This window comes from Sorex fumeus, unplaced genomic scaffold, assembly GCF_029834395.1.
Source record: "Sorex fumeus unplaced genomic scaffold, SorFum_2.1 ptg000003l, whole genome shotgun sequence".
In the NCBI taxonomy this organism is placed as follows: domain Eukaryota; kingdom Metazoa; phylum Chordata; class Mammalia; order Eulipotyphla; family Soricidae; genus Sorex; species Sorex fumeus.
In genome coordinates, this window is record NW_026606060.1 from 19871381 (window position 1) to 19887288 (window position 15908).

The 15908-nt window shown below is 45.5% G+C and overlaps 1 protein-coding gene across 1 annotated transcript; it reads right to left on the reverse strand.

Annotated features, from left to right (window-relative positions):
• Window positions 1-10227: 10227 nt before the first annotated feature.
• On the reverse strand, window positions 10228-15641 carry FABP1 (fatty acid binding protein 1). The gene is made up of 4 exons (XM_056118700.1): window positions 15499-15641; window positions 13898-14070; window positions 12663-12755; window positions 10228-10347 (listed from the first exon to the last, which is right to left on the reverse strand). The coding sequence occupies exons 1-4, from the start codon at window positions 15563-15565 to the stop codon at window positions 10297-10299; spliced, it is 384 nt and encodes a 127-aa protein (XP_055974675.1). The 5' UTR covers window positions 15566-15641; the 3' UTR covers window positions 10228-10296.
• Window positions 15642-15908: the final 267 nt, after the last annotated feature.

Here is a 15908-nt window from a genome sequence, read left to right on the forward strand (position 1 = left end):
TTTGACAATGGTGCTTTCATTGCATTCTTATCCAATGATTTCTTCCCATTGTGTTTCATTTTCTACTCATACATTTCCTGACATTTATCTGTTTCTCTAATGCATATTTCACATATGCCCATAGGGCCCATTGTTCTACTGACTAAATGTTCTTGCACCTTCATTTGTGGAATATAAAATAACATAATATGAGACTGACACCCAAGGGCAGTAGACACAAGGGCCAGGAATATTGATCCCTGTTGCCTCATGAGCTGAGAGAGAAGGTAGCTGGAATAGAGAAGGGACCACTAAATCAATGATGGTGGGAGGAATCATTCGGGATGGGAGATGTGTACTGAAAATAGATAAAGAACCAAACATGATAACCTCTCAGTATCTATATTGCAAACCATAATGCCCAAAAGTAGAGAGAGAGTATGGAAGAAATTGTCTGCAATAGAGGCAGGTGAAGAGTTATAAAGGGGGAAGTATACTGGTGACCTTGGTGGTGGAGAATGTGCACTGGTGGAGGGATGGGTGTTTGATCATAGTACAAATGAAACTCAAACACAAAAGTTTTGTAACTGTATCTCATAGTGATTCAATAAAAATATATAAATAAATGTTCTTGCTCCTTTCTGCTTTGCTCCATCCTCAAGCCCTACTTGGGTCTAAAATCTCTGGTCTGGACCATTGCCACTATTTCCTTGTTGTTATTTATTGGGGGTTGAGGTATACCCAGCAGCGATCAGAGCTTACTCCTTGAGTTGTGCTCAGTGGTCACTGCTGGAAGGATTCAGGATACCATACCTGGTGCCAGGGATTGAACCAGTTTTGCCATGTGTAGGGCAAATGCTTCTCCTCTCTGGTAGCAGCTTCTCTTAGTCTTTTCTATTCAACCATTGCTCTTCTCATTGGTTCCAGACCATGGGCAGAATAATCTTTCTACAATGCACTTAGTGTCATGCCACACTTGAAGCTCCAAGTCATATAGTCACTGTCCACTGTCTCCAGGATGAAATCCAATCTTCTTACTCAAGTAAAGAGAGATCCATGACTAACAACAACTAACAACTTATGTCCTTTTTCATACTTCAGCTCATGCCAGACTCCCATTTGCACTACATCTTCCTGCCATTAAAATACCTTGGAGGGGGATGCAAGGATGGTTCAACATTCTGAAATCAATCAACATAATCCATCATATCAACAAAAGAAAAGATAAAAATCATATGATCATATCAATAGATGCAGAGAAAGCATTTGACAAGATCCAGCACCCATTCATGATGAAAACCCTTGCCAAAATGGGGATAGAGGGGACTTTCCTCAATATAGTTAAAGCCATCTACCACAAACCTACAGCAAACATCATCCTCAATGGGGAAAAACTGAGACCCTTCCCCTAAGGTCAGGGACGAGACAAGGATGCCCTCTCTCTCCACTACTGTTCAATATAGTACTGGAAGTACTTGCAATAGCGATTAGGCAAGAAAAAGATATTAAGGGCATCCAGATAGGGAAAGAAGAAATTAAGCTCTCACTATTCGCAGATGATATGATACTATACTTAGAGAACCCTAAAACCTCTACCAAGAAACTTCTAGAAACAATAGGCTTGTATAGTAAAGTGGCAGGCTATAAAATCAATACCCAAAAATCCATGGCTTTCCTATATGCAAATAGTGAAAGAGAAGAAAGTGACATCAAGAAAACAATCCCATTCACAATTGTGCCCCAGAAAATCAAGTACCTAGGAATCAGCTTAACTAAGGCAGTAAAGGACCTGTACAAAGAAAACTACAAAACGCTACTTCAGGAAATAAAAGAGGACACGAGGAAATGGAAAAATATCCCCTGTTCATGGATGGAGAGAATCAACATCATCAAAATGGCAATACTTCCTAAAGCACTGTAGAAATTCAATGCAATCCCTATAAGGATACCCATGACATTCTTCAAAGAAATGGAGCAAACACTCCTGAAATTTATATGGAACAATAAGCCCCCATGAATAGCTAAAGCAATTCTTGGGAAAAAGAAAATGGGAGGAATCAACCTCCCTAACTTCAAACTCTACTACAAGGCAGTAATAATTAAAACAGCATGGTACTGGAACAAAGGCAGAGTTGCAGACCAATGGAACAGAGTTGAATATACTGACATCTCCCCTCAATCATATGATCATCTAATCTTTGATAAGGGGGCAAGAAAAGTGAAATGGAGCAGGGAAAGCCTCTTTAATAAACTGTGCTGGCAAAAATGGACGGCTACATGCAAAAAAGTGGGCTCAGATCTCTGCCTAACACCATGCACAAAAGTAAGATCTAAATGGATTTATGACCTCAACATCAGACCGGAATCCATAATGTTTATTGAAGACAAAGTCGGCAAAACTCTCCATGATATTGAAGCTAATGTTATCTTCAAAGATGTCACGCCACTGGTCGAGCAAGTGAAAACAGAGATAGACAAATGGGACTATCTTAAACCAAAGACAGCCTACAGAATGGGAAAAGATATTCACCAAATACACATCCGACAAGGGGTTGATATCAAGGATATACAAGGTACTGGTTAAACTCCACAAGAAGAAATCACCCAACCCCATCAAAAAATGGGGCGAGGAAATGAACAGAAACTTTCGCAAAGAAGAAATCCGAATGGCAAAAAGGCACATGAGAAAATGCTCTACATCACTAATCATCAGAAAGATGCAGATGAAAAGCACAATGAGATATAATTTCACACCACAGAGATTGGCCCACATCCACAAGAACAAAAGCAACCAATGCTGGCACGGATGTGGCGAGAAAGGGACCCTCCTTCACTGCTGGTGGGAATGCTGACTGGTCCAACCCTTCTGGAAAACAGTATGGACTATTCTCAAAGAATTAGAATTTGATCTGCCATTTGACCCAGCTATAGCACTCCTGGGAATATATCCCAGAGAGGCAAAAAGGTATAGTTGAAGTGACATCTGCAATTGTTTGTTCATTGCAGCACTCTTTACAATAGCCAGAATCTGGAAAAAACCTGAGTGTCTAAGAGCAGATGACTGGTTAAAGAAACTTTGGTACATTTACACAATGGAGTACTATGTAGCTGTTAGAAAAGATGAAGTTATGAAATTTACATACAAGTGGTACTACATGGAAAGTATCATGTTAAGCGAAATGAATCAGAAAGAGCAGGATAGACACAGAAAGATTGCATTCATCTGGGAAACATAAAGCAACAAAAAGGGAGACTAACACCCAGGAATGGCTGAGATTAGTACCAGAAATTTTGCTCCATGACTTGAAGGCCAGCTTTTCACACGTGCTAGGTGAAAAGGAAGCTCAGATAGAGAAGACAGCACCAAATAAAGGGTGTTGTGAGGACCGTCCCAGGGTGGGAGAAGCATGCTAAAAGTAGTCTATAGACCAAACATGATTGCCACTCAATGCCTCTCTTGCAAAACACAGTACCCAAAAGAAGAAAGAGAGAACAAGGGGGAATACCCTGCCACAGAGGCAGGGTGGGATGGGGGGATGGGGGTGGGGGTATGCTGGGACCCATGGTGGTGGATTATGGGCACTGGTGGAGGGATGGGTACTTGATCTTTGTATAACTGAAACCCAAGCACAAAATTTGTAAGTCTATAACTGTACCTCATGGTGTTTCACTAATAAAAAAAGAAAAAAATTTAAAAAAATACCCTGGGGGGCTTTGAAAAGTGGCCAAATGTCACCTCCTTTTAGTCATTATCTGGGCACCCGTGTCTGGAACATGAACACACCAACATCACCATACGCATTGTCATGATTGTGGATAGTGGGCTGGTGTCCCTACAAAAGAGCGCATCATCCAGGAATATGGTCTCTTCAGACTGCAACCACACTTTGAATGAAACTAGGCTGCTTGGAGAACCTTAAATCCATGTCTGCATCTTGTTCCAGGAAGAATTACGAGATGATGGTCACCGTAACTATAGGATACAAACACTAAACACACTAGACACCCTCACCTCTGAAACTTGGGCCAATTAAAGAAAGAGAAAAGGAAAATTGCTTTGATGAAGACAGACGATCTGGCTCTTGTTTTTAATTTTTTAATTTTCTGGTGAGACAGTTCAATGGACTGGAGCACATGCTTTGCATGTGAGAGTCCCAGATTTGACCCCCAGTACCTCATGGTCCCCTGAGCACTGCCAAAGAAGCAACCCCCAAGCACCAACTTCAGTGTAGCCTCTAACTATCAATGCTTGTGGATCCAAAACAAACCAAAAATGTTAAACAACATTTTATTTTCTATTTGGGGGAAACCTCCCAAGCAGTTCTCTGGGGCTCTAAGGATCACTCCTGTCAATCCTGGCTGGCCAGACAGGTCAGGCAATGAGGTGTTTCTCAAGCCCAGCGATGGTGAAGAGACTCCAGGGTTACACCCAGTAGTGCCACGTAGAGCCAGGGATGGAATCCAGGACACCTGTGTGAGGTATGGAGGTAGCGCAGGGCTGGAGCAGTAGCACAGGGGATAGGGCATTTGCCTTGCACACGACTGACCTGGGTTCTATTCGCAGCATCCCATATGGTCCCCCGATCCTCACCAGGAGTAATTCTTGAGTGCATGAACCAGGAGTAATCCCTGTGATCCCTGTGCAACGCTGAATGTGGCCCAAAAAGGGGGGAAAAAGGCGCTTGTGGAGAAAGCACTTCCTCTTCTGGTGGAATGCGTACAGGACAGGTAGAAAACAGTGGGAAAGGATGAGGAGGAAAATAAATAAAGGAAAGGGGGAAAAAAAGAGCTCTTGCCAATAGCTGAGATCAGCACCAGGAGCATTACTCCATAACTTAGAGGCCAACCGGGTATCCTAGAGGAAAGGGCAGTTCAGATAGAGAAGGTAGCACCAAATAAAGGGTGTTTGGAGGATCCTCCCAGGAGGGGAGATGCATGTCGAAAGTAGACTATGGACTGAACATGTTTTCCACTCAATGCCTCTTTTGCAGACCACAACACCCAAAAGGAGAGAGAGAACACAGGGGATTGCCCTGCCACAGAGGCAGGGGGGGATGGGGGAATGGGGGTGGGGGGGGATATTATCCATGGTGGTGGAAAATGGGCACTGGTGGAGGGATGGGTATCTGATCATTGTATAATAGAAACCCAAGCACAAAAAATTGTAAATCTACAACTGTACCTCATGGTGTTTCATTAATAAAAAAAAAAATTGTGAGCAAAAAAAAAAAACAATGAAAAAAAAAAAGAGCTCTTGCCATCAGTCAGACATTGGGTTTATTAAAGCAGGCCTCTGTAATAATTCAAATTCAGTATCTAAAACTAGTACTCCCTTTTCAGGAAAAACCAAAACATTCTCTCCAAACACCACGCTTATTCCCAGGGAGAAAACTCCGTTTGGAGAGCTGGGAGCTGTCAGATCCCAGAGCTGTGCTGCGGACAGTGTTTCACTGCTCTTTTCCTCAGACAGTTTGAGAGTCAAAGGGCCTCAGTCTCACCATGTTGGCCAGTGGCCCTGAGCAAATGCTTCCCCTCTCTGTGAGTCTTGGTCTGCTAACAAACATTAATTTCTCTGGAGTAACTGGACTTCGGCTAACACTGTGCATGTCCAGATCATGCAGCTCCCAGGAAAGCAGTGATGTGTTTCGTGGATGGCTCTTATGTCATGGCTCTTATGAAAGGCAATGCACAGCTCATTTTACAGATGAATACACTCAGGCCTAAAATCATGGGCTAGGTCTTCAAACCCAATATGTTTATTCTAATACATTGTCTTTAACATTTTTTTTATTCTTTAAAATATACTTATGCATCGGGGTATGGTGCTGCCAGCAGGTCAGTCTGTACCTGTGAGGTGAGTGCATCAGCAGCCTGATGGCGCCTTCAGATTTTCAGGTACCCCAAAATTGCTGCTGTGAATTTGGCCAGACCCCAAAAAGTTGGGGCAAAGTTTACCAAGAAAGTAAACGGCCAAAAGTTAGGTATGAGGAGACATACCCACAAACCACCTCCAGCTCAGCTATATAATTGGAGGCATGGCCTCTCTGGTTCCTGATCAAACTGCCTGGCAGCCATGATCCTATAGACTCAGAAGCAAATCTCGAAACCCAAAGGCTTTTGGCAGAAATGCGTCCGGTCCCTGCAGTAAGTTGCCAACACTGGGCCACCCCAGGTGGAAATAGGTTTCATGCCTTGGCCTGTTCCCCCTGGCGGCCCAGTGGCCGTCATCCTCCAGAGGCCACTGGACAGTCAGATTTGGATCCACAGTGACGAGACACGTGGAGCCTCATGGGATGGGGATGGAGCCGGCCCTTTCCTCCCCATCCAAAGGAGACCCCGAGTCACCGCCCACAAACAGCTTCTCTGGCTCTGGATCAAGCTGCTTAATGGCCATGATCCTAGAGACTCAGAAACAAATCTCAAAACCCCGCGGCTTTTGGCAGAAATGCATCTGGTCCCCGCAGTAGGATACTTTCGCCGGGTCACCCCAGGGGGGAAAGGATGCTGTCCCTCCGCCAGCTCCCCCTAGGCAGCTCGGTGGCTGCCATCTTCCAGAGGCCACTGAAGAGTCAGGTTAGGGCCCGCAGTGACAGACAGGCGGGTCCTCACCGGATGGGGGTGGAGCCGGCCCTTTCCTCCCCATCACAATGAGATCCCAAGTCACTGCCCATGAATGGCCTCTCTGGCTCCTGATCAAGCTGCTTAATGGCCATCAGCCCAGAGAATCAGAAACAAAACTCAGAACTAAATGGCTTTTGGCAGAAATGTCTCCTGTTCCTGCAGTAGGTTACCGGTGCTGGGCCACTCCAGGTGGGAATAGGTTTCATGCCTTGGCCTCTTCTGCCTGGCAGCTTGGTGACCGCCATCCTCCAGAGGCCACTGGACAGTAAAGTTTGGGCCTGCAGTGACGAGACACAGAATTTCAAAATCGCGTGGCCACTACTGCAGGCACGCGACATCATATGTTATTCATAACCAGCAATAGAAAACAAATTGTCTAGTGTTGCCTTTTTAGCAGATCTGAGTGTTGGGATAAAATCCCAAATAATAATGGTGGGTCTGGTGTCAAAATATTGAATGTAATCAAAGTAGAGAGAGAGTAATGTGGAAATCATCTGCCCCACAGGTAGGGGGAAGGTGTGGGATGGGGGTATACTGGGGTTTTTGGTGGTGGAGAATGGGCACTGGTGAAGGTACGGGTGTTTCGTTGTATGACCGAGACTTAAACCTGAAAGCTTTATAACTGCTCTCACGGTGATTCAATAAATAAAATTATAAAAAATAAATGAAAAAAAAGTAAGGTGGAGTTCATGCCCAACTCAATCAACTAATCAGTGGCTGAATAAATAGCAGTACTCCTACATTAAAAAAAATAAAATATGCTTATGCATCCAATCTTGCAAAAAAAAGATTCAGACTATAAAAACAATAAAAAATTCCTCTTGGCTTTATCCCCCCAGCTACCATTTCTGAACCTGCAGCAATGGTTATTATGTAGGATTTCATGGTCATGAACACACATATGTCTATATAAAAGGTTAATTTTGTTTCATATTTTAACATGATTTGAACAAACATTCTAATGTTGATGCTGCCTAAAACTCACATTTAAAAAAAAAAGTTTTGAAATAAAAATAAATCTGTTATGGAGATATATAATCTCCATCCATATACTCTACTTTAGACTACTGAGATTTTGGCTCTATCTAACCTTTTTTAAAAAAATAAAACTGATGAAAATATTTTCTAAGTTTGGACTATAGTATTATTTTTAAAATTATGTAACTTTTTTGTTTTGGGGCCATACCCAACAATGTTCAAGGGTTACCTCTGGCTCTACACTCAGGAATCACTCCTGATGGGATCAATGGACCATATGGGATTGAATCCACATCAGCCATATGCAGGCAAGTGCCCCACCCATTTTATCATTTCTCTGGCTCAGACTGTTGTATTATTGATATGTGCCTTTGAGACTGTGTACAGATCTTATCTAGGGTGGTAAGCAACAGGGGCATTGGTAGGTGTAAGGAACTCCCACCGCACTATTAGTGAACCATCTTAAGTCCCTGTGGGATGAACCAGTTTACAGCTCCACCACTGGTGTGAGAGAGAGCCAGTCACCAAATCCTCATATTGTCTGTTATTGTTCTTATCACTTTTCTAGTTTGATTTTTATTTTATTTTTTATTTATTTAAAATTTTTAAAATATTTTTATTAGTGAGACACTATGAGGTACAGTTGTAGACTTACAAATTTTTGTGCTTGGGTTTCAATTATACAATGATCAAATACCCATCCCTCCACCAGTGCCCATTTCCCACCACCACGGATCCCAGTATCCCTCCCACCCCCCATCCCACCCCATCCCACCCTGCCTCTGTGACAGGGAATTCCTCTCTGTTCTCTCTCTCCTTTTGGGTGTTGTGGTTTGCAAAAGAGACATTGAGTGGCAACCATGTTTGGTCTATATTCTACTTTCAGCATGCTTCTCTCATCCTGGGAGGATCCTCCCAACACCCTTTATTTGGTGCTCCCTTCTCTATCTGAGCTCCCTTTCCCCCTAGCATGTGTGGCTGGCCTCCAAGCCATGGAGCAAAATTCCTGGTACTAATCTCGTCCACTCTTGGGTGTTAGTCTCCTATTTTGTTACTTTATGTTCCCCAGATGAATGAAATCTTTCTATGTCTATCCCTCTCTTTCTGACTCATTTCACTTTCTAGTTTGATTTTTCATACGGTATTTTACTTACATTCCCAATTACAATGAGACTAAGTACATGCCATATTGTGAATTTCTTGCCATCAATCTACCTTTTCATTGTCTTGTGGGTCTGTTTATTGATTTGGGGAAGGTATTATATTCTATTAATCTCTGCTAAGTAAGTTATAAACATTTATAACTTGTTGTTGCTTTAAAATAAAACAGGGCTGGAGTAATAGTACAGTGGATAGGGCACATGCCTTGCAAGCAGCCAGTCCAGGTTCTATCTCAGGCTCCATATATGGTCCCCTGAGCCCCACCAGGCATGATCCTTAAGTGCAAAATTAGAAGTATTGCTGGGTGTGACCCCCCAAACATAAAAAACCATGAAAGACAAAAATTAAAATCAAATGCTTCATCAAGGCGATGCCTGTTAGAGGTCCAGATGTCTGGGGTCATTTCTGCAGCCCTGTGGCCTGATCGGGATTGTTTGTGCTCCAGTTTGCTGATGCAATGTTGGTGCTGCTTGTCAGCCAACAGAATCACATTTGGTGGTGCTGTGGGTCCATGAGTGCTGGGATTAAGTTCAGGGCCACAAACAGGCAGAGCATGAGCTCTACCATCCACTGGTCAGGAGCTCCTAGTTCAAACAATGTGAACTAGAATAGCTTGCGACCATTAAAGTCAAAAGGAGAATAGTATTTGATGACCCTTAAAAATGATAAGACACTGAAATTTCAGGGTCAAAATTTCTTGGGATGTGTCCATTGGTTTGTGTCTTGTCCGTGGTAGTTTCATGCTGCCAACCACTGAGATAGAGATTTTGAAAGAGATAGATGAGTCATAGAGATGAAAATATTTACTCTCTGGCTCTTTCCAGAGAAAAGTTGACTGACCCCTGGAAGGGAATTGTGAATGCACGCTCAGGAATTTGGCTTTTATGGGTCAGACAATGGTTCAGATTAATGCTGTTTCAAGGAAAATGATGTCCACAATAGGTGGTCTCCTGAAACATGTTCCTGCCCAGTGTCCCAGCTCTATCACCATGTAGAGTACCCCTCAGATTCCATGTTCGCCTGCTCAGCACCTGTCCATGAGGCTGATGTTCCAGCCTGCTCCACAGATCCAGTCACAAGCCTTTGTTTCACATAGCGTCACTTGAGTGGGTAAATTGAAGCACACTTCCAGAGGAAATGTGGGGAGCAAGATTGATGTAAACAGTAAACCCTATTTCACCTGGTGGTGTTCAGAGTTTTTGTTTGCTGTACCTGGAATCAAACCAGTGTCACAGCTAAAGTGGTCACTTGCAAGGTAAGTCCCTTTAGGAGATCAGTTTTACTAACAGTAATACCACCAAAGAAAGCCATTGAGAATAAAAACCACTGAATTTAGGTATGGGCTACCCACCATGATGCTGGGAGGCTGCTCCCTGTGGAGTCTGAGGATAAGAGTCCATATGGTGCTGGGGATTGAAATCAGGGCTCCCACTGGGAAAACGTGTTCTCCAGAGCATTTGAGCTATGCCACTGACCTCCACCAAAAGACACTTTAAAACAAAGTTCATTTTATTACATTAATTTTACATAGTAAAAGAATAGGAAATGCAGATTTGTCTAGATTTTCTTGCTCACTCTCTTGAAGACAATATCACCCAGTGTCATGGTCTGAAAGAAAAAAGTCATAAAACATTTGTTGTTAAATCATAAAACAATAACCAACATATAGCCCCACTGATATTATTTAATGAAGCAACTCAAACATTTTTGCTTCTGTAGGACTTGCAAGATGTGCTGGTGTTCTGTCTTAATCACTATGCTAGGGACTACATGGACTACTCCGAGTGATACTACACGGAGTACATTGCTTGCCTTGCAGCTGATCCAGGTTTGATCTCAGGCATCCCATATGATCCTCCAAGCACCACCAGGAGTAATTCCTTAGTGCAGAGCCAGGAGTAATCCCTGAGCAGCACTGGGTGTGGCCTCCCAAGAAAACCACTATGCTAGTTCCCCCACCCCCACTTCTTCCTGACTGATATAATTCCTCCCCACATCAACAGCTGTTCCAGGAAGACCGTCCTAACCAGCTCAGTCCAATCCAAGTTATCTGTCTCATTAAGCACACTCTGTGGGTGGACATGTGTTTAACAATGACATCAGCACCTGGACACAAGAATCACCTGCCTTGAATATAGCAGGTAGTGCCCGGTTCTCCTCCCAAAACTCTAGAGCACAGCAAAGTGCATTCATCAGGTTTTGTTGTTGTTTGTTTCTTTATTGTTAGAGTTTTTTTAGGGATGTGTTTCTTCCTGTTCCCTTCCCTTCCTCCTTCCTCCCTCCCTTCCTCCACAGTTTAGTTCTATTCAACTAGACTGTGACAATGGCATGAGGCACTATCATCAGGTTTTAAGAGTCTCTTAACTTTTGTACCAGTGGAATGGATGGCAAGATCTTGGCTGAATCCTGATTCTACCCTCAGAGGCTCAATGACCTGGAATAGGCCAACCTGCCTATGATTTCCACATCTGGCGAAACCTTTTCCCGATGGACTCTGGCCAGCACTGAACTGGGCACAGGCTCATCTCCTGCTGCCCTGCAGGTGTCTCCCTGCTCTGCCGTGAGCACACTGTTCAAGGCTGATTCTCACACTTTCACTAATCAAAGGAGATTTCACTCTAGAGGCTGGAGATGGACCCCTTGGGTCGTGCTCTGCTTTCTGTCCCTCCAAAGGCGCATCCTTCAGGTGATGAACCATGTGGACTAGGAGAATGCAAGGCAGGAGAAGCTCCTCACTGTTCAGTCCCAACTTGACCTGTTCAGGCACTGAGGCTGAGTCTACGAGAGTGAGGAGGGCAGACTGAAGGTGCCTTAAAATTGGGATGAATCTGATTCTCCTTATGAAGGGCAAAAGGGCAAAGGCAATCTGGAGTGTACTGGGCTCGGGACTGATGGAGGTCTCTGGGGTTCACGGGTGAGAATTGAGGAGAATTGAGAGTTATGGTTGTACTTTCTATGAAAACATTAAGTAGAATAAGCCATGATGGGGGAAAACCCTGAACCAAAGTTTCCCTTTCATGTGGTGCTGTGTGGACGGGAGGGCTACCCTGAGCCACTAAGGCCCTGGAAGGGAATGCATTGATTGCTGCCTGTGAACAAGTCTTAAGTCCACATCCTAGCAGAAAGGAGGAAGGTGGTCTTTGCTTTACAAGACCTGGGGTCTTCTCCTACTGACCCTATCTTTTCCTACCCTTTTGGGTACTGGAAGAGCAGGAGGTGGAGAGGTCAGCCTGAACAGGAAGGTGGTAGTAATGAGAGGTAGGAAGCACCAGGTGGGGCCTCTGCCTGTGAATTTGGTAAACCAGAAAAGGGTTCACCAAATCCTCAGACACAGTATCTGTCTGTTGGATAATGATCAGGATATATAAGACTGGCTTAGTTCTTAGTTGGAGCTAGATATGCTGGTATCAACATGGTAGTAACAGTGTGCAAGATTTCTCTCTCAGCATTTTTTTGTTGTGGTGGGGAGAACCCAACATTCAAGGGTTACTCCTAACCTGCACTCAGGAATTACTTGAGGGTTTGGAGGACCATATGGATTGCTGGGAATTGAACCTGGGTCAGCTACATGCAAGGCAAACACCCTACACACTGTACTATGGTTTTGCCTCACCTATAGAGTTCTCTATAAAATAGCAAGTTCCACCCGCCCCCCACCACCACCATCACCAATAGTGCAGTGAACAACATGTCTCATAGATCCACTTCCAGGAAACCCCAACTGTGTCAGGTTATAGTAAATTTGTTGCCCTGATTTCTCCAGTTAGAGAATTTGGAACTGGCAGGAAGTTAGAGATACTGTGCACAGATCCCCAGGCCATGTCAGCTGCTCAGCTGGACAGGCAGAGACAGAGACAGAGATGGAGATAGGAAGGTTCTGGATCCCCACAACAGATGGGCCACAACTCAGAGCATCAACTTACATGGGTGACACTGTCACCGTTGATCTCAGTCACAGACTTGATGCCTTTGAAAGATGTCACCAGCTTATTGTCACCTTCCCTCTGAACCACAGCCTGCAAGGAGAGAGGATATGGTTGGTGAGAGGGAGAAGACTCTGCTGAAGAGATGGCCCCAGGTGATTGCCAACGGCCTCTTAGCAACCACACTACTCATCTTTGTATTACACACATACCCAATCCTCTGGAACTAAAGTATGGTGCACCGGAGAAATAGTACAGCAGATTGGGTGCTTGCTTTGCGCACAACTGACCTAGATTCGTTCCTAGTACCTTATATTGTACTCTGAACTCATCAGGAATGATCCCTCAGTATAGTCAGATGTGTGACCCCAAAACCAAAAATAAAATAAACATAAAAGAAGTTTGGTACATTTGAAAGATAGAGAAGGGACTTGTATGACAATAATATATGGAAATGCTCAAGTCGGACAAGAACTCAGTGTTAAAAGTAGGTGAGGGGATATACACGACAACCTTTCAGTATCTGTATCACAGAGTACAATGCCCCAACGCAGAGACAGGGTGGAGTGTGCATCTCCAAAGGGAAGAGAGGCCCCTGACTCCCTGGTGTTGGCCTCTCATCCCTGCTGCCCACTCTTCAGCCTGTCCAGCTCTCCGGCATCGCTAGCCACCACCCAGAGCATTGACACTCTCCTGCCTAGTCCCTCTCCCTGGAGGGGGCCAGTGCCCATCTACAGAGAAGCCAACTGTGGCAGGGGCTCTGCAGACACCCTGATGGCTGTTCTGGGGTCTGACTGCAGCCTTGGTAATGGAGTCTGATCAACGCCTCCTCCAGAAAGCCTCCCATGATTCCCAACTCTAGGCTCAAAAGGTCAGAATACATGGGTTCAAGTATGATGTTGGGGCTCTATTAATGGTCCTGACCCGTCAATACCCAGTTGACTCCTGCTTAGGGAACTGTGGAAGTAGCAATAACACTTCAACTCCCCTTCTGTGTCTAGTTCCCTCCAATTCTCCACATGGAGACCTGGCACTCCGGGCCAGGTGGGTCCAGGACCCCACCCCACAGGCCCAGAAACCCAGAGTGACTTTCCTGATAGTGTCTCTGAACACTTTTTGTCTCTGACCTCACTGAGAAGATAATTCCTACATGGGGAAGTGTGAGGGTGAAGCCCTGGGGCCAGACTCTGAGAAAGTTCTTGAAGTCCAGTGGGTAGAAGAGAGGCGCTTCCTACCTTGACCTTCTCCCCAGTCATGGTCTCCAGCTCAGACTCCACTCCCAAGGTGAACTCGTTAGTGATCACTTTGGAGCCAGTGGTGATGATGACTTTGAAGTGGTCACCATTCTGAATGACTTCTGTCACTCCCTTGATGTCCTTCCCTTTCTGGATGAGGTCATCTGGCAAGCCTGGAGGGAAGCAGCAGAGAGTGAGATTGCAGAGGTGAAGCAAGAGTGCCTGTGCCTGGTGTGAGGGGCCGGGTTCCCCAGGCCTCCGAAGCTTCAACTCCTGAAGAGAGGGCAGAGGCCTGGCCCGGCCCGCTGGATCTCTGGATAGTTCTCTCACAGAAAAGATGCTTCTCTGGCCACAACAACCTTTCCTGCTTCCACTGGCCCTCCTTTCTCACTACTCCTTTGAAACCAGAGATTTTTCTCCTCACACACAAGAACAGTACCTTGAGGCCAGAGTGGTAGTACAATGGCTAGGGCATTTACCTTGCATGCAGCTGACCTGAGTTCAATCCTCAGCACCAGTATGGTCTACCCAGCCTGCCAGAAGGGATCTCTGAGCACAGCATCAGGAGCAAGCCCTGAGCACTGCCAGGTGTCACCCCCAAACTAAGCCAAATCAAATCAAACTGAAAAAAAGAAATGCACCTTCTATGTGAGGCTTTGCCTACAAGCTGCTTCACTCCTGACAGTTCCAGGAGAGCTGATTAAGAATGTGGCCAGAGCCACACGTGGCCAGCAGTGCAGCACCCCGTGTCCATTACCTCTCCCTCTGCCTCTACCTGGAAGCTCCTGAGGAATGTCAGGAGTCCTACCGCGGACAGAGCCCTGCACATGGCTCCAGTGTTCTGTGAATTGAGGGTCACACAGGCGTGGACAGTGGGAGCGGAGGGTCCTGCTGCACATGTGAGACTCTGAGTCCTTGTGCCTAAGGGTCCCCCAGCCCCCCTCCCTACCCTTCCTTGTGCTCAGGCAGCCTCTCCCTGAGCATGCCCCTCTGCACCTCCTAGAGGAGGAGCCAGGTGAGAGTGGAGCCCAGGCCAGCCCAGCTCTGCTGCTTTATTCCAGCCCTTGGTCATTGTAGCTCACCCTCTCTAGGTCTCACTACTCAGCTGTAAAATGGGAAGATGATGTTCCCCAATGCAGAGGTTTGGGGTGAGGATTCATGTCAAGGGTTTAGTACAGTGCATGGCACCCAGTGTCTAAACATTGGAGCCTTCTGTTGCAAGTTGAGGCCAGAGTGGTAGTACAATGAATAAGGCATTTGCCTTGCATGCAGCTGATCCAAGTTCAATCCCCGGCACCAATATGGTCCCCTGAGCCTGTCAGAAGTGATCTTTCTTTCTCTAAAAACTGCCACTTTGAACCCATGGTTCATCGCCATGGGTCCCCTGGAGTCACCTCAGGCCCAGACCTTAGCTTATTGCTCTTTCCATTTGCCTTGTCCATGAGTGAACACAAGCAAATGACTGTGACAGTGGTGACAGGGCCCTGCTCTGTATGAAGCCTGTCCTGTCCTCCCATGTAACCTGAGACCCCTGGTTAGCTATAATGCTCCCAACCCTATTACCATGGCCCTCAAGCCTTGGCATCTAGTCTAGCACTCACCAGTGGCCTTCATGAAGGCCTCAAAGTTTTCCTGGCTCTGCAGCTGGTATTTGCCGGAGAAGTTCATGGTGGCGATGAGGCTCTTTCCACAACTGGTCTGAAGCTCTGGACCTGCTGCCCAGTGTGAGCCGATTTATAGGGGGCTCCTTCCCCTTCCGATGTTGGCCATAGGTCAGCAACAGTGAACTCCTTTATGGTCAGGTTCAAACATTAACTCCTGAGAGCAATGGTCAATGATAAAAAAAACAAAAGCAGGATGGGGACAGCAGAGGTTTGTTCCAATTTAGCAAACATTTGAGAATATCAGTTAAGTGCAAAGCTCCAAGGCCCTGAAGCCTGTCTGATGTGTGTGAGCACGTGTGTGCATGTGTGTGTGTGTGTGTGTGTGTGTGTGTGTGTGTGTGTGTGTG